Source organism: Idiotropiscis lumnitzeri, chromosome 1, assembly GCF_059441095.1.
Source record: "Idiotropiscis lumnitzeri isolate Australia: NSW breed Sydney's pygmy pipehorse chromosome 1, RoL_Ilum_1.0, whole genome shotgun sequence".
In the NCBI taxonomy this organism is placed as follows: domain Eukaryota; kingdom Metazoa; phylum Chordata; class Actinopteri; order Syngnathiformes; family Syngnathidae; genus Idiotropiscis; species Idiotropiscis lumnitzeri.
In genome coordinates, this window is record NC_142391.1 from 40,954,912 (window position 1) to 40,974,291 (window position 19,380).

General features: G+C 46.1%; 1 protein-coding gene across 1 annotated transcript; it reads left to right on the forward strand.

Moving 5' to 3' along the window:
• The first annotated feature begins 901 nt into the window (after nucleotides 1-901).
• Nucleotides 902-14,338, forward strand: ap3m2 (adaptor related protein complex 3 subunit mu 2). The gene is made up of 9 exons (XM_088301038.1): nucleotides 902-1,032; nucleotides 3,186-3,470; nucleotides 3,577-3,748; nucleotides 5,026-5,163; nucleotides 5,256-5,341; nucleotides 10,782-10,915; nucleotides 11,172-11,379; nucleotides 11,501-11,645; nucleotides 12,580-14,338. Exons 2-9 carry the CDS (start codon nucleotides 3,198-3,200, stop codon nucleotides 12,678-12,680), a joined length of 1,257 nt encoding a protein of 418 aa, XP_088157164.1. The 5' UTR covers nucleotides 902-1,032; nucleotides 3,186-3,197; the 3' UTR covers nucleotides 12,681-14,338.
• The last annotated feature ends 5,042 nt before the right edge of the window (nucleotides 14,339-19,380 follow it).

Genomic DNA, 19,380 nt, shown 5'->3' on the forward strand with positions numbered 1-19,380 from the left:
GAGTGCAGATGATATGGTACAGTATTTCAATTTGACACTATATGCTTTCATATAGATGTAAGTCATAGTATTAACTATACTTATAACCTTGTGTTTTTCCTGTGTACTTTACAGAAGGTACGAGTATACTTTAAGCTTCCATATTAGTAAAGGTTTATCTTGGACTTTTCTGTATACTTTTCAGTACAAGCCAAGTATACTTAAGCATACTTCTGTGAAGTTTATAAAACCTAGTATTTAAAAAGTACACTTAAAGCATACTGCCTCTGTTTTAGTATAAAACAAGTTCACTTACCGTATACTTGAGTAAACTTCTTTTTGTTAAGGGAAAATGTGCAAATTATTTTGGAAGTAAATAAAACCGGGTTAAAATATTTTATATATATATGTGTGTGTATATATATATGTGTATGTATACATATATATATATATATATATGTGTGTATGTATATATATATATATATGTGTATATATAAATAATAAATGTACATATGTGTATGTATATATGTGTATATGTATAGATATGTATATAGTGATTAATTAACATGCATAAGGATAGAAACGCGTGAGGGATACAACTTTGAGTGAGAGAAAAGAAAACGTCATAGATAATTTAAATTTGTCTTTGTAGGTAATTTGGATAAGCGGTTTTGATAATGGATGTATAGATGTTTTCACAACGTTCTAGCTGCGGGATATTTTTCCTGGTCGTTGAGTGAACGCCACAAAATGAGAACACTATGGACACAAAATGTCAGCCCTGCTTTAATTTGGGCCAATCATCAAGCATATTTACTTAGGTGTCACTTTCCTCTTGCCCAATCGCCACAAAGTAAATGGAGCACATTTTTCGTTCTCTTAGCCAATGATCGTGTTGAAAAGGCGGGCTTCGGATAATTTCACAGGTTGTGGTTGGCTGTTTTACTCCGCTTCCTGTTACCAGAGGCTGATCCTTCTAACCGAAGCGACATCGGCTTCATATATCAATGAAAACTAGTGAAATTCGAGACTAGGACTAAAATTTTGTGTCAGGTGAGTGTTTTGTCAATCTATCGCGTTTTATCGGTCTTATAATTTCTGGGTAATAATAGTTTTATTGTATTTTTATTTCGCGTTGTGGGTGACGTTTTTCTCTCTTGTCATGAGACACCCAAGAGGAGGAGGGGGTAACTGATGAATCTTATTACAGATGGAGCTGCAGGCGTTTAAACTGTCCCACCATTTTCATACTTTGAATCGCCATATTTTGCTCATTTCGTTTTACAAGGGAATCTGTTTAACTGTGCTTTCAGGCCGTTAGTTCTTTTCCTGAGTTATCATTCTGCTCAAGCTAGTCCGCGTAATTGTGTCTCTTTCGTCATATTCACCCAACACAAATTATCTAAAGACTTGCAGATGTGCTTTCCCAGGGTACAGTAACAATAGTAATTTAGTTATTGCAGCCTATTTGATCTCTCTTGCCACGAGTTCTTGTTCACAATCCAGTATTTTGTGTAACTGAAATGATTCCATTTTTATCAGAAATTAAAATGCTATTCATTTTTTTCCATTGTCAATTGTTGCTTTTTAAACTGCCTGCCATTTTGACATTTTGGTGACAACCTAAATACGGGCATACTACGCAACAAATGTGTCACGTGTTCATTTGGTGAATACTTTGTGGTTCCACAAGCGCACTAACTGCTGAGAATGTCATGTGAGTTGGTGAAAGAGTTGTTCGTTGAATGAAGGGGGAATTTCTAACAGCTTTGTTTGGTGTGGTTTGTCGTATCAAGTGTCAAGGATCCAACCCCATAATTATTCTTTTGTTACGCCATTTCTTTCCCCTGTTGTTTGATTAGGAACTATAACTTTATATTTTAATATTGCATGTTTGCAGAGCTGAGCAGTCCGTCCCCGGGGCGGAACGGTCCGGCCCTCGAGCCCGGCCTGAACCCCATTTTCGGGGCGTGTGTGTGGCGTGACAAATTTTAAAGGGTTTGCTTAAGAAAGGCCGGAGGTTGATTTTAGTCCGGCGAATCGGCCCTCATGCGTGCGATGAACCTACTTGTGAAATGGGCAAACGACAAAAATTTCCTCAGAACGCATTAAAAGCACCACTACCAACTGTGGCGGAAGAGACAGCACTGTGCATTTAAGCGTGCCTGTATTTCCTTATTCTGACATCACTTAACCTGCGCCTCCCACCTGTTACTGGGGCATATTACAAGAGGTGGGGCAATACATCAATCTCTATAAGACCAACTGTGCGTACTCACTTGCATTGGACACGTTCAGGGAGAAGGAGACGCACAGTAAGAAGGAGACAAATAATGAGACAAATACAACCATAATAAGACCAGAATAATATAAGCGGATTTGGATAGTAAATTAGCCATCTAATGGCGTTTAAATAAACCTCTACGGTTAGCTTCTCTCCTTGGTGTCTGTGGAATTGAGGAGCTATATGAAGTATTCTCCCCACCGACTAACAACGTGCCGAATCAAGGTCCTCGTCACACCATCTCCACTATCCCGAGAGTTAATGGTGCATTGCTTCCCCCCACTGAGACGCCTGATAGTGGACTACAATTTCCTCAAAGCTATCCGGAAATTGTTCTCCGTGGTCTCGCTGAACTCCTCCCATGCCTGAGTTTTGCTTCAGCTTGACTGCATGCCTTACCACTTGGTGTCCACCAGCTGGTTCGGGTATTGTCCCCACAACAGTCATCGACCACCTTCACATTTGCATTGAAAATATTAGCCACTCTCCGAACCTTTGGGCATATTTCAGGATTTCCATTATTAAGAATTAAAAAAAAAAAAAAAGTTTGCGTAAAATCAACTTTGAGTGAGACTAGGGATGGGTATTGATAAGATTTTTAAGATCCTACTCCTCTTAACGTTACTGTTTCTTCTTTTTTTATTATTTGTTTGTTTAGAAAAACACTCCAGAAATCTTAAAACACTGCTTTTTAAAAAATATTTTATAGATGTACTTGTCTTGCAACTACAATGACAATGTACTTCTGTTTTAAAAGTACTAGTGGTATCTGTACTTGGTCTAGGTGACTTCTCACGAGTTGAGTATCCGACTACACATGTATTACATTATTTTGAGAGGTCATTATGTCATGTATAAGCACTCAAAATGTTTTATCAACACTTCCGAGATTCCTTTGTGCTTTTTGTCTTCCATTTTGTAGCATTCAGTCAAGATGATCCACAGTCTCTTCCTAGTCAACTCCTCAGGAGACATTTTCCTGGAGAAGCACTGGAAGAGTGTGGTGAGCCGCTCTGTTTGTGACTACTTCTTTGAGGCCCAGGAGCGTGCCAGTGAGCCGGAGAACGTCCCACCTGTGATCCCCACCCCGCACCACTACCTTATCAATGTTCTTAGACATCGCATATACTTTGTGGCGGTCATACAAAGTGAGGTGCCGCCGCTGTTTGTCATTGAGTTCCTCCACAGAGTCGTCGACACATTCCAGGTTCTTGTTGGGTATTCTCTTTGCCTTTAATTAAGTGTCCTGAAGTTCTGTTGTTTTGTTCGACTCTACCATTACTGTAACCATTAATATGTTTTGTTTTTAACAGGACTATTTTGGTGTGTGCACAGAGGCTGCCATCAAGGACAATGTTGTCGTGGTCTATGAACTACTAGAGGAGATGTTGGACAATGGCTTTCCCCTGGCCACTGAGTCTAACATCCTCAAAGAGCTAATCAAGCCTCCCACCATTCTACGCACAATGGTCAACACTATCACAGGTACGATTATTTCCAACACTGGCTGCCAGTATTTTCTTTACCCCTTGAAAAAGTGGAACAATTCATGCTGTTGGGGAGATTGAAGCTCCTCTGTAAGGAATTGTGCTCCAAACTGGAGGGTAAAGGTTCGAGCCCCACTGCAGCCAGAGATATGCTCGTCTGCTTCCTGACTGCTGTCAATGAAGCCTTGAGTGTCCCTCCGTAGTCTTTAAATCAAGTGTCCATCAAACCCAATCTCACACAGAGTGACAGTATTGCGCAAAGAGTGCCGCATCACTTGACCTAGGATGGTGAAGACGATGCCTTGCTCAAGGGCACCTCGACAGTAGCCAACAAGCAGACGAGCATCTCTCCCGCAACTACAGTAGTTGACATTTTTTTGTCCTTAGCAGGACTCAAACCTGCGTCCTCCAACTCCAAAGGCCATATCTTTAAAGACTGAGCTACTGAAATGTTTGCCTCTTTGGGCCCCTGTGTTCTTGTGTTATTGAATCTACATGTTCATCAATGTGTGCATCTATTTTATTGTGCCCCAATTTCCCTCCTATAATTCACAGCACGCCAAGAAACTTGTTCTAATTCATCACTGCGAATGACGTATTCCATCATTGACATTGCCACCCGCCTTTGTTTTTTCTCTCCTATACTAATTCAATTAACTTTTGATCACTTCTCATATCTTGAAATTGAAATGTCCAAGTACCTCATTTGTTTGTCAGGTGTAGTGATCGTTGGGGGAGGAAACAGGAAGCCTAGTCTGAATACACTACTGAATTTCTTTCCAATGTCAGATTTATGCCACAGATCCCCTAAATTTATAGCTATGCTGACATGTTTTATGTTTTTGCATTCGTCAATACACACAATGCTCAAGCACCTCATAAAATGTCTCAAAGATGGATCTAACAATTTTAATTTTGTTTAAGATTCATTTCCCATTCAAGCGTTAAAATGTCATAAGCTCGTTGAAATTCTGTCCACATTGAGTGTTTCCTGATGCTTCAGTTTCCATGAAACAAATCATGTTAATGGTTTTCTAATAAATTTGCTCTAAACTTGAGTTTTCATTTTGATATGTTTAATGTCCATTATGGGGCTAAAGTATTGTTAAGAACTTCCTACTGGTCAATATTGTTTGAAGAAACCTGGTCCATTTTGTTGGGGGCTCCAAGCTAAGTTTATAATTAGTGATATCATTTATCAATACACAATGACAATCAACAATTACTCTGTATACATCAGTCTGAGTTACCGCATGACATTTAACCAATTCCCAGGCAGCACCAATGTGGGTGAACAGCTCCCCACTGGCCAGCTGTCAGTGGTACCATGGCGACGCACTGGCGTTAAATACACCAACAATGAGGCCTATTTTGATGTGGTGGAGGAGATAGACGCCATTATCGATAAGTCAGGTAAAATTTTGAGAAGCTCAAGGCACCTATAAGCAACTTGTTTGTGATGTAATATAATTGCCCCCCCCCCCCTCCCCCCCACACACACACAGGTTCCACCATAACGGCAGAAATCCAGGGAGTCATTGATGCATGCGTCAAACTGACTGGCATGCCTGACCTCACACTATCATTTATGGTAAGTGCTTTCAAACTAATTCAAGGAGTGACGTGGCTTGAGACTGTGTTTGTCAAGAGTCGCCTTGCGGCGATGAGGAGGTGGACCCAAGAAGCGAGGAAGCAGGGGTAGGTGAAGCTTTAAGGAGATTTATTGTGGAGATTGGTGGGGACGAACAACGGGGCGTGGGCAAATAAACAACACAGGCAACTGAACAAGACTAACTGGACGATGACAAGGACCAAACACGAGACGGGAACGAGCCAGGCGGACAGGGAACGAAGACAAGTGCAACAACGGGAGCAAGTCGTGAGAGTCCGAGGTGACGTGGCAACAGGAGGCAAACAGGGTAATGACCCGACACTGCGTTGTCGGTCTGGAAGGTTTAAATAGTCCGGGTACTTAGGGGAGCAGATGGGAAGCAGGTGCGTGATGATGACTAGGAACAGGTGCGTGATGATGACTAGGAACAGGTGCGTAGCTGGTGAGAACGAAAACAATAACAAAGGCACATGGCAGGGAGGTGATGAAAACAATAACAAAAGGCACATGGCAGGAAGGAGGGAAGAAAATAACAACAAAAACACTGACGTGGCAGACACGGGTCATGACAGTACCCCCCCCTCAAGGGACGGCTTCCAGACGTCCCAAACGAAAACAGTCAAAAATGAAACCAAGTCCAAGAACGAGGGTGGGCGGAAGGGGGCCGGTAGGTGGGACCAAGGCCCGCGAACTAGGCCGGTCTGGCGGATGTCCAGGGGGCCAGACCAGCGAGCCCCGACGGGGCCATTCGGGCGGACGTCCGGGAGGCGGGACCAAGGCCCGCGAACTAGGCTGGTCTGGCGGATGTCCAGGGGGCCAGACCAGCGAGTCCCGACGGGGCCATTCGGGCGGACGTCCGGGAGGCGGGACCAAGGCCCGCGGAATAGGCCAGTCTGGCGGATGTCCAGGGGGCCAGACCAGCAAGTCCCGACGGGGCCATTCAGGCGGGCGTCCGGGAGGCCCGATCAACAAGTCCACCCGTGAACACTCAGGCGGACGTCCGGGCGCACCCGAGACCGGAACGTGGAGCGGCGGCTGGTCGTCCAGCCCCGCCGAGTCAGGAACGTGGAGCGGCGGCTGGTCGTCGAACCCCGCCGAGACAGGAACGTGGAGCGGCGGCAGGTCGTCGAGCCCCGCCGAAGCAGGAACGTGGAGCTGTGGCTGGTCGTCGAACGCCGGCGGGACGGGAACTTGGAGCGGCGGATGATCGTCGAGTGCCCGCGGGACAGGAACGTGGAGCGGCGGCTGGTCCTCGAACCCCGCCGAGACAGGAACGTGGAGCGGCGGCTGGTCCTCGAACCCCGCCGAGACAGGAACGTGGAGTGGCGGCTGGTCCTCGAACCCCGCCGAGACCGGAACGTGGCACGGCGGCTGGTCCTCGAACCCCGCTGAGACAGGAACGTGGAGCGGCGGCAGGTCATCGCACCCCGCCGGGACAGGAACGTGGAGCGGCGGCTGGTCCTCGAACCCCGCCGAGACAGGAACGTGGAGCGGCGGCTGGTCCTCGAACCCCGCCGAGACCGGAACGTGGCACGGCGGCTGGTCCTCCAACCCCGCTGAGACAGGAACGTGGAGTGGCGGCGGTTCGTCGGATGCCGCCGAGGCAAGGGCGGCAGGCGGCGGCTGGTCATCGTCCACCGCTGAGGCAGGAATCTGGAGCGGTCGTGGATCGTCGGACGCCGCCGACACGGAGGCGAGAAGTGGCGGTGGTTCATCTGGCACCGCAGGGCCAGAGGCGAGAGGCGACGGCGGTTCATCGGACGCCGCCGAGAACGGGACTTGGAGCCGCGGCGGGCCGGGCGCAGCGGGGACCGGGACTGGTAGCGGACGCAGGGCGTGCTCCGCCGCGACAGGGACTTGTGACGGACGCAAGGCGTGCTCCGCCAGAACTGTGACTTGTGGCAGACGCGGGGCCTGCTCCGCCGGAACAGGGACTGGGGACGGACGCAGAACGTGCTCCGCCGGAACAGGGACTGGGGACGGACGCATGGCGTGCTCCGCCGGAACAGGGACTTGTGGCGGACGCAGGACGTGCTCCGCCGGAACAGGGACTTGTGGCGGAGGCATGGCGTGCTCCGCCGGAACAGGGACTTGGGGCGGACGCATGGAGTGCTCCGCCGGAACAGGGACTTGGGGCGGACGCAGGACGTGCTCCGCCAGAACAGGGACTTGTGGCGGACACAGAACGTGCTCCGCCAGAACAGGGACTTGTGGCGGACACAGAACGTGCTCCGCCAGAACAGGGACTTGTGGCGGACGCATGGCGTGCTCCGCAGGAACAGGGACTGATGGCGGACACAGGGCGTGCTCCGCCGGGATAGGGACTTGTGGCGGACGCAGGACGTGCTCCGCCGGAACAGGGACTTGTGGCGGACGCAGGACGTGCTCCGCCGGAACAGGGACTGGTGGCGGACGCAGGGCGTGCTCCGCCGGACCAGGGACTTGTGGCGGACGCCGAACGTGCTCCGCCAGAACTGGGACTTGTGGCGGACGCATGGCGTGCTCCGCCGGAACAGGGACTGGTGGCGGACGCAGGGCGTGCTCCGCCGGAACAGGGACTGGTGGCGGACGCAGGGCGTGCTCCGCCGGAACAGGGACTGATGGCGGACACAGGGCGTGCTCCGCCGGGATAGGGACTTGTGGCGGACGCAGGACGTGCTCCGCCGGAACAGGGACTTGTGGCGGACGCAGGACGTGCTCCGCCGGAACAGGGACTGGTGGCGGACGCAGGGCGTGCTCCGCCGGACCAGGGACTTGTGGCGGACGCCGAACGTGCTCCGCCAGAACTGGGACTTGTGGCGGACGCATGGCGTGCTCCGCCGGAACAGGGACTGGTGGCGGACGCAGGGCGTGCTCCGCCGGAACAGGGACTGGTGGCGGACGCAGGACGTGCTCCGCCGGAACAGGAACTTGAAGCGCTGGCGAGGCGCCGGAGCGGGGGTCAGCAGCTCTCGGGAGGCCAGAACAGGCCCCAGCAGCTCGGGGGGAACCGGGACGGGGCTTATCATCTGGCGGGGAGCCGGAACGGGACTCATCTGCTGGCGGGGAGCCGGCACGGGGCGCGGCAGCTGGCGGGGAACCGGAACGGGGCTCGGCAGCTGGCGGGGAGCCGGGAAGGGGCTCGGCAGCTGGCGGGGAGCCGGGAAGGGGCTCAGCAGCTGGCGGGGAGCCGGGAAGGGGCTCAGCAGCTGGCGGGGAGCCGGGAAGGGGCTCAGCAGCTGGGGAGGAGCCGGAACGGGGCTCAGCAGCTAGCGGGGAGCTGAGACGGGGCTCAGCAGCTGGCAGAGAGCCCGGACGGGACGCTGCGGCTGGAGAGGAGCCGGGACGGGACTCAGCAGCTGGCGGGGAGCCGAAAAGGGGCTCAGCAGCTGGGGAGGAACCGGAACGGGGCTCAGCAGCTAGCGGGGAGCTGAGACGGGGCTCAGCAGCTGGCAGAGAGCCGGGATGGGACGCTGCGGCTGGAGAGGAGCCGGGACAAAGCTCATTAGCTGGCGGGGGGGCGACAGAGGGCCGGATGCAGCAGTCGGTCCGGGCACAGCCGAACCGGGGGCCCTGATCCCTATCAGCCTGCCGCCATAGGGAATCAGGGGAATGGGGAACACGCGGGACCAAGGTTACAGGGGCTGGTGAACGCGAGCTAGGGGGTGCCAGGGGAACGTGAGCAGGTGCTAAAACCGATGGTGAACGAGGGGAACGACGTGGCCGTGATCTACGTGATTTGGGACGTGAAGTGCGCGAGGTGGATTGGGAGGTGGTCTTGGAAGACTCAAACGAAAAAGGTGTCAGGAATGGTTCGGGGGGGAAAAAGTGACTGGTACTAACTGTGTCCGGGTGGCGCTGAGCGTCTAACAAGGCGTAGATGTGGTCTGCATCGTACTCGTGATCCGAGTCGACAAAAACGTGCGGGGCATAGTGCTCAGAATCATCTGCTAAATCATTATCAACTAAAGCGTGAGTGGGTGAATTGGCCTGGTGATCAAAATTGTCGTCGTAATCGGAATCAATGGTACAGTGTGGAGGAAGGTCGGGAAGGAAGACGAGGGCGTTACCGTGAAAGGAAGACGAGGTACGGGGCTGGTCGGCAGGCTGGTGAGGGGCAGGCACCGGAGGCTGCACGGTCGGTGCAGCTGACGTGGGGGCTGCATGGGTTGCTGCAGCTGACGTGGAGGCGACGGGGGTTGCTGCTACGGACGTGGAGGCGACGTGGGTTGCTGCAGATGACGTGGAGGCGGGACGCCTTTCAGCCAGCTGTCGGTCGGCCAGCTGTGCCAGCCTCATGCTCTCCACCATCTTGACCTCCAGCTCCACCATCTGAGCTGTCAGCTCCATGATAGTCTCCCGGGGTGGTACCGCGGCGGCGCCCTTCTCCGCGATCGAGGCCACCTGCTCCGCTATCTGGGCCAGTCGTGCGCCCAGCTCAGCGCGGCGGGAGTCCAAAAGGTAGGCGGTCTTTTCGAACAAGTCCTCGTAATCTGGGGAAGCGGGTAGCGTGGCAGACGTGGCGCTGAGCTGATCGGCGGGTTGGTGGGGGGGGTCCGTGCGGCGGTGTCCATGACGCCGCGAGCCCCTCGCTGGGTCCTTCTTTCGAGGTCGGGTCATTCTGTCAAGAGTCGCCTTGCGGCGATGAGGAGGTGGACCCAAGAAGCGAGGAAGCAGGGGTAGGTGAAGCTTTAAGGAGATTTATTGTGGAGATTGGTGGGGACGAACAACGGGGCGTGGGCAAATAAACAACACAGGCAACTGAACAAGACTAACTGGACGATGACAAGGACCAAACACGAGACGGGAACGAGCCAGGCGGACAGGGAACGAAGACAAGTGCAACAACGGGAGCAAGTCGTGAGAGTCCGAGGTGACGTGGCAACAGGAGGCAAACAGGGTAATGACCCGACACTGCGTTGTCGGTCTGGAAGGTTTAAATAGTCCGGGTACTTAGGGGAGCAGATGGGAAGCAGGTGCGTGATGATGACTAGGAACAGGTGCGTGATGATGACTAGGAACAGGTGCGTAGCTGGTGAGAACGAAAACAATAACAAAGGCACATGGCAGGGAGGTGATGAAAACAATAACAAAAGGCACATGGCAGGAAGGAGGGAAGAAAATAACAACAAAAACACTGACGTGGCAGACACGGGTCATGACAGTGTTGGTGGAAACATTTCCTAGCAGCAAATAGTGGTGATCTTTTTACATTTAAGTCGCTGGCTTTCAATGATACTGACTTAAGAGAGTCAAACAGTGCACAATTAACTACTTTGTGCAGCGGGAATAAAAAATGTTATGTGGCACAAAAAGCGCATAAATCAGAATTGCGCACTTGGACTTGCAGGCTCTAAATAAATCCTAAATGAGATGTTTGTAAATAGCGTCTAAAAGTCTCGTACATGTTTCTAACAAACTTCCTTGCTCCTATTGTTAGAATCCTCGGTTGCTGGATGATGTCAGTTTTCATCCGTGTGTTCGATTCAAGCGATGGGAGGCTGAGCGGATCCTCTCCTTCATCCCTCCTGATGGAAACTTCCGGTTACTTTCCTATCACGTCAGCTCTCAAAAGTTGGTGTTTTTTTTATACTATGTACATGTCACAAATTAGTTGCTAGACTTCAACTACAGGGATCCTTGGTTTATGGTGGCCATTGTAAAAGGTTTCATGGTTATGAATGGCACTCACTCACACATACAAATTTGGATTACATTGCCACCGTAGGAACGGAACTCAATCTTAAACTGAGGACCCCCTGTTATGTCATTATGAAGCAATAGAATTGCAATACATAACATTCTTGGTTTCATATTCCTGCCTCTTTAGCCTTGTGGCAATTCCGGTGTACGTCAAGCACAACATTACTTTCCGTGAAGGAAGCTCCCAAGGGCGATTCGATCTGACACTAGGCCCCAAGCAGACCATGGGCAAGGCTGTGGAGTCGGTGCTAGTCAGCAGTCAGCTTCCTCGGGGAGTTCTCAACGCCAATCTTAACCCCTCCCAGGGAACATACACTTTTGACCCAGTCACAAAGGTATGAACAGTAACTAATAAGTGACAACACATGGAATGAAAAGGGATACCTATGATATGCAGTGTACTAATGCCACATGTTTGTGTTGCAACACGACCATTTGGCTGTGTGTTTTGGTCAGTTGTTGACTTGGGATGTTGGCAAGATCAACCCCCAGAAGCTTCCCAGCTTGAAAGGCACCATGAGTCTGCAGGCGGGAGCTTCCAAACCCGATGAGAACCCTACCATCAACATCCAGTTCAAAATCCAGCAGATGGCCATCTCAGGTTCGCTCAGACACACGCGCACACGCACATGCCACACGCCATCGTTATATTGCATCCATTTACATTTGCAGCCCTTATCAGAACGCCTTCACAGCTAATGCCCGCCTGATAACAAGTGCTTGCACTGTTGAACAACAGCCACTAGATGGCACCAAAGTAATTATTAATTTTAAAATGATTTGTAAAATGGGTTGTAAGATTTGTTGCCACATCATTACATGCATTTTTAAGACAAACAATTGCAATGTACAATCAGTTTATTAGACTATATGTGCTTTTAAATCTGACTGAAACCTGAGCAAAAATGTTCTGGTTTCGTTCGTTTCATTTGTAACTATGCCATTAAAATGAGGCAGTGGATATTAGTGCTGTGACAAACAATACTGGTCAACAGCAAATTTTATGCGATGATTACTTTATTTGTCTATAAAGCTATTTTTTATGGTGATTTAAAAATGTCTTTGCTTTTTCTCTTATACTCCAGGTTTCATCGTTTATTTTTTTAAGTTTAGGTTTACGCTTATGCAAATCTGCAAAGTACAGTTTGCCAAAATATAGCTACAGATGTGTAAAAGACTCATTGCGAGTTATAGAAAATGCTTGATTTCAGTCTTTGCTGCTGAGGTTTGCCCAACATATTCAATTTAGGGGGCAGTTTTCTTTTTCATACAAAAATCACCATTAAAAAATGCATTTTATGTTTACTCAGGTAGTCTTGGTCTTATATATCAGATGAATGGAAACTGAATAAAATGTGTAGATGGATAGATAGATGTTTGATATTTACATTTTATGACCATCTTAAATATATATAAAATATATATATATATATATATATATATATATATATATTGATTGATTGATTGATATATAGAGAGCTAGATAGATATAGATAGACGCATACTATTAATTTATTATTGGTCCTTTTGAACAGGGCTGAAGGTGAACCGCCTGGACATGTACGGGGAGAAGTATAAACCTTTCAAAGGCATCAAGTACATGACCAAGGCTGGCAAGTTCCAGGTCCGGACATGAGAACATCTTATGCTCAAAATGGACCAAACCTCCTTGGAACTGTGAGGAGGGTTGTGATGTGATGAGATTTGTTGTGTGCACGATTACGTACATTACAGGATTTAACCCCACAATTAGAAGGCTAAAGATAGCAACAAATTACCAACAGTCATCAAATGCTTGAACCAGGTGGCACAGCCTAAGCCCTTTTCTATTCGAGCTGGTCCATGATATCTTTACAAATACTAGTAATTCACTCCGCTAACTTCATATTTATTAATCATTTAGCCATTCCAAGCTACCAGAGCAATGGTAGCATAGGTGCTCTTCAATATAGATAAAAACAGACTTTCAAATTATCCCTACATTTGATAAATAATGCAGTTACTGAGTTCATAGCTTATTTGTTTCCATGAAAACTTGCCTGCTGCTGTCTTGGTATGCATTTTTACCCCTCTATTTATTATTTTCCTTCCCAATTCATTTCATGTGATTTGCTTTGAAAGTTTTGTTTGTTGTCACTAGCATATACACTGGCATACAAGTATACAACAAGCCATTTACGGTCATGCATGTCTGCTGAAGCAAAAAGTACAATGCGAATGAAGTTGGCCTGGTGTTACTGACTCCTGTCTGGACTACTTTTCCACCATGGTGTTCTGCAAGACTGCAGACGATACAATTGTTTCTTTTATTCTCAGTTCCTGCAGAGATGCTTGAGGGCACCTGTAAACTGCGACAGACAGTCAACACAATTGTTTGGTCATAGATACAATATTTTCATCCCGGCAAAACTGCAGAATGAATACAATTACTTTCACCCAAATGAGCAAAATATGTGCTTAGCCTCCCACAAATATGGACTCAAATACACCATGTGTAGTTTAACAATTTGTATAATAATACCTACCCATTTTTAGTTGTAATCTTCATGGAACCAAATAGTGCTCAACATAAATGAGTAGACCTACATATTTGTTGAAAAACATTGAGTTTCCTTTGAAAAGTTGTATTTTTACTGACGTGTTCTCCAAAACACCCAAAATTGGGCTCATTCCCCCCATGAAAAAAGGCGGGCATGGGATAGAGGTCACTGCGGACAAAAATGTATGAATGGCAGTTAGATGGAGAGATGCTCTTGTGCTTGCTGATGTCAGGGTGCGTTGAGCAAGATACCATCTCGAACCTCCAGTGTAGCAGCACCATTTGCGTGCCTCTTCCACTCTTCTCTTTTTACATGCCTGAATTTTTTTGGTGTGCATCACAAAGTAATATCGGAGTGCAAGTTAAAATGCTAAAATGTGTCCATACAAAAGAATGTTTAGCAAAGACGAATGTTAGATTTAAAAATATTCACAATAATTCAACCATAGGAGAGTTGAATTGTCTTAAAAATTCTGAATTTGTTATTGAATTCAATTAGAAATGGACACGAAGCTGATTTTCATAGTAGTCTTCTTATTTATGATGAGCGCATGGTTTCCATGGTAACTGAGCTGAAATCATTCCACCATCAAGGATGGTGCTACACGGGGGCTAGGGGGTGCTATAGACCCGTCAAAATCTGTGTAGCCCTAGTTAGTTTATTTTAGACTCTAAATATATGTTCATAATATTTTTTCACCCCCCCCCCCTCTGTGTATGCGTCAAGCCACCCTTTAACCCCGGGAGAGAAAAAAATCTGTCAACCATAACTGTTACAGTGCTCGAAGCAGCTTGCGGTTGCTATGTTTGAAATGTGTGTGTGTGTGTGTGGGGGGGGGGGGTTAAACTTGTCTGTGTTGAGATTGACTACTACTTCCGATGAATAAGACAGCGCACTTTTTTGTCTTGTCTTTTGTTTCTGTTACTCAAGTGTTAATAAAGATTTTTTTCTGTTGACGTAACACTATACATTCTCGTCATCATTTTGTCGAATCACTATGTCTAAATCTGGAACACCAGAACACATTTTAATGGATAGCTTATCAACCTGTTGTTTAGTTTTGCGAGACATGGCCATTGGCCTGGCTGAAATCAAATGCAGGAGCCGCTACCCCTTGCTGAGCTACACAAGACAGATAAAATGTATTCATCGCTCGAGGGACAATAGATCGTCACAGCTGCAGCAATCCTACATAAACACCACTAATACCGCAACAAGCAAAAGTATAAAGAAAAACAAAGCAGCATTGAGAAGGATTCAAATATTTTAATCTGAACATGAAAAAATTGAGATGTTGCATGTTGGAAAACATGTATAAGTAAAGTACCGGTTGACAATGCTTCTCAAAGTGTAGTACGAGGACCACAAGTGGTACACCGGCGCCTTCTGGTGCACGATAATCATTGATTTTTTTTTTTTATCTGATCATAATGTCATATTAGTTTCACCTTTTTACATGAAATATTTTGGAACTGCTTTCAATCTTTTATTTAGGCACACATTTTATTTGGTATTTATCTGCAATTTCAATGTATTTTAATTGAATCAATATGTTATTTACATATTTTACTTTAGTGCAGGGCCATATGTAGGGAGACTGGTTAGCAGGTCTGTCTCACAGTGCAAAGGTTGACGGTTCGAATCTGGGCTCTGGCCTTTCTGTGTGGAGTTTTCATGGTCTCTCTATGCCTGCATGGGTTTTTTCCGGGTACTCTGGTTTCCTCCCACATCCCCAAAACATGCATGGTAGCAAGGTTAATTCAGCACTAATAGTCCCTAGGTGTGATTATGGTAGTAATAGTGAATGTGAATGTCTATTTGTCTGCGTGTGCCGTGCAATTGACTGGCGACCGGTTGAAGGTGTACCCCGTCCATCTGAAGACAGTTGGGATAGGCTCCAGCACGCTCGTGACCCTCGTGAGGAGAAGCAGTTTGGATATTCGATGGAATGTTCTAACTTAATAATGTTACAGTGTCTTGCAATATTAACAATGTTTAATAATATTGTACCTCTTGGAAATAAAATCTGAGTATCATTTTTGTAGAACGCTATTACTGTATTTAAATTTTGGCCATTAAGATTTTACTTGGAGTGGTAAGTAATTTTGAGGTTTAAAACGTTTGGTGCACCTTGAACAAACTAATGTAAGTCAGTCGCAGTACATATTGATTAATATCACGTTAGTTATCTAAAGATTAAAATGGTCATATTTTATTGGATCTCCTCATTTTTATTATAATCCGGAATTTATTGTGTGGTAGAGCAGGGCCACTTTGAGAGGTTTCCTAATATTGGACCCCCGGAAAAAAAAAATCGGTGGTCCAAAATATAAAGCAGCTGACTGACACGACGGCGGTCACATCTCATCCTCCCTCATCTGGCAGAGAGCTCCAGCCCATAATTTACTGATGACTTCAACCCTGCTGAAGATGACCTCTCTCGCTCTGTCCACCCCCACCCCTTCCTAGTGGTTCACGAGGCTACTAACTTTTCCCCCTCGATTGCCACCTCGGTGTCGACTATATCAGAGCGCATTGGCCGAAAACTAGTTTTTTGTTTTACTTTTGAGGGTTTTTTTGTTTGTTTTTTTTTGCTCGACGTCCCATTTTTCACATTTCCCCTGCTTTATTATTTTTAATTTTAACGACAGAAAGCTGAAATCTCTACCAACTCAATTAGGTCACATCAGGTAAATGTTATTTCTTTTATGCATTACAGTACATGTGATGTTTTTAATCCTCGGCCTACATTCACGCAAGAGGCTCGTGATATTGTATTTACGTGTTTGCTGCGTTTTTTCCCACACACCGAAATGTGGACGTTTCTAAAGAAATGTTCAACTCAACGTCTTTCTATTAAAGCCTCGGGTATTACGGCGCTACCTCAAAGAATACCCTTAATTGATTTGGACCGTTTACTTTGAACACGTGCGGGTTTTAGTATCTCAATGTGTGCGCATTCACACCCAGTGAAAGTGCCCATTTTGTCACTAAGAGCAATTAGCCCACACGTAACTCTAATGGATGTGTATTGCGAATGCTAATGCCAGGAGATAACAAAGGCTATCTTAATGTACATCTAAGGACGGCTGTTGTTGATATCTGATTGCTTTGATAGGGCGTGCGCCACCCGGGGGGCTAAATTCTGCGGATGGCAGACCAAGAGAACACGATGCTGTTACAAACTTTTTGACGCGCTGTAAATGTACTTTTAGGCTCTTCTGTTGAGTACTTGCTGGTTTAATATCACAAATTATACCAGAATTTATGTAATTTTATCGTCCCTCTGTAGCTATATTTACGAAAAATATATATTTTCTTCATGTCGTTACATAGCTAACATCTCACTTTTATGTAAAAATGGTTTTGTTAAGTCCAAAGGATAATGTACTTGCTCATTCTATAAGCACTTGATCTTAATTCCATATCACAGTATTGCTGGTTTTCCGCCACAAGCTACTTCTCAGCTCGCAAAGTCTACAGAAAGCGCCTGTTTATTTTGGGGGGATGCACAAAATTTAAACACATGTAAACCTATTTAACACACTTTTTTAACAGTATTCCTTTGGTCCAGCTTTCGCTCTCGTATTTGCTCATACGCTACCCCAAAAAGATGCGAAGAGTGCTTGCTTCAAGGCACTTCCACTTTTGTTTACTGTTAAACTGAAAATAAAAATAAAACAACATTAAATATTGTCAAACAAAACCATGTTGTTTTGTCTAATTAAAATCTGTTTGCTAATAACACTATAAAAACACTGGAGCTGGAAATTAGCATAGACGTTAAGGTAATTGTTACTAACCACCAAACAACTGCTACGTCAACACATATACGGAGCAGTGAGACATTCAAAGCAAGCTCCTCGTTGTCTTACACTTAATTACGCTGTATCTTTTCTAGTAGACCTCAGTGCTAATTAGCATTTTACAGCACAGCGTGGCACTGCACAGAAGGTGCGCAACTCCAAATGAACCCAGTACACAGTAATAAAAAAATAAATAAATGAATAAATGATCGCTTCAAAATATTCTACTACGTTACAGTGGCGGAACACTACTTTTCTTTTTAACATACCCTCTTCCCTAACCCTGCCCTCAGTCTTCTCTCAAATAAAATCAGTTTCCTTACCATTGCCTACATATGGAGATATAGATATAGGGGGTCCTTGTTTTTCCTCGCTTGTGGTTTGTTATTGTACAAAGTATACCAATTGAATTGTTCATGGTTTTCGCTCTTTCCCACCGTTTAGAGCGTAAAACTGATACCGCAAACCAAGGTTAGTTGAGATGTGTAGAGTTGAGCTTGTACAGTGCAGCGGAAAAACAAGATAGTTTTCTATGTGTGGCCACTGGGATGGGTTGCTCGCTATGCAGCTGGAATTGCATATTGCTATTGTAATATCCAGTTGCTGCAGATTTGAAGGCTGTACATCATTGATGAAAAAATTTGGTTGCACCTCATGGTGTTCTATAGGACAGAGATCAGCTAACATGAACATTTAAGTACATTGAACTCTTCCTTGAGTAAGTTTAAGGTGATCAGAGGTTGGCCACTTGTGAGTATTGTTGATGATATTGTCCATCATAACACAGGATAATGCACAACTTCAAACTAAAATATTTTCACCATATTTACATGCCAAAATAAATGTGACTGGCTGTGTTGGGTTGAACAAGTGTCTCCAATAGGGCATCTAGTTCAAATTTGTGGTTTTAATATAGGTGAAAACACATTCAGTTCTTGCAAAAGAAAATGTGGCGTTTCTCAGAACAATTCAGCTTTTATTGATGGTAGACTGGAAAGAGTGACCACGAGACAAAGAGGACGGTGCGCGGCATCCACGCATCAGCACATCATCCCCCCTTTCATTATTTCTTCTGGGAGACTTGTCCATGTGGGGTCTGTGGTTAAACATAGCAGCTTCTCCAAAAAATAAAAATAGAACCTTTAAGGCCATGAACCAAATTGTGACCGCTGTGCTTAGAAAGCAAAAAGTCTGAGTACATTCTTTAAGGTGAGTTATTTTATTGTTACAACTCCATTTGCTTGTATTGTAATGAAGGGGATAGTTTAAGACAGAAATCTTCAATCCTGTTCCTTGCGGTCCGCCGTCCTGCCTGTTTTTCATCTCTCCCTGCTGCAACACATCTGACTGAAATGATCAGATAATCTGCAAGATCTGCAAATCCTGACCATTTGAATCAAGGAACAGGATTGAAGATTTCTAGTTTAAGATGAGCCTGAACTATCTTGTCCGCCACTGACTTCTTTTGTCGGTCAAAGCTGACTGACTTTGTCTAGTTATCCAGATTTATCAAAGTGTTGTTGAGTAATACCAAGTGTTGGTGAAAAGTTTCTTTGTAGCACAGTTTGCAAAGAAAAACTACATTTTGTTTTCACAAATGAATGATGGAATTTGCTCCATTGTTATTTTCCTTTGACTTCTGTCTAGGTTGATCCAGGCACAACCATGACGCCGCAAGAGGCAGTTTTTCTGCCCAAACTCTATTGGACCACCAACCATGCTTCAGGGTAGCAAGAAACGATTCCGCAAGGCCATCAGGATGGACATTTACATGAATATGACAAGCTTTAAGGAGTTGTTTTCAGGCTGGTTTATATTTTAAAATGAAACCACATGTAGCATTGGCTTTTTAATATTTTTTTTTTTATTTCATAGCAAAGCAGTGTTAAAATCCTTAAAAATCTTGACACAGCATAGGATATAATGTCAAAGATCAGGGCAGCGCCTGGTCCACCTTCTCAGGACGTCTACGATTTTTCCAGCAGTGAAG

What these genes read in the sequence shown, in the direction of transcription:
- ap3m2 (XM_088301038.1), top strand. Translation starts at nt 3,198, where the DNA reads ATGATCCACAGTCTCTTCCTAGTCAACTCCTCAGGAGACATTTTCCTG. An exon ending in CGCCATTATCGATAAGTCAG is followed by an intron (nt 5,164 to 5,255) that starts GTAAAATTTTGA and finishes ACACACACACAG; the next exon opens with GTTCCACCATAACGGCAGAA. An exon ending in CTTTTGACCCAGTCACAAAG is followed by an intron (nt 11,380 to 11,500) that starts GTATGAACAGTA and finishes TGTTTTGGTCAG; the next exon opens with TTGTTGACTTGGGATGTTGG.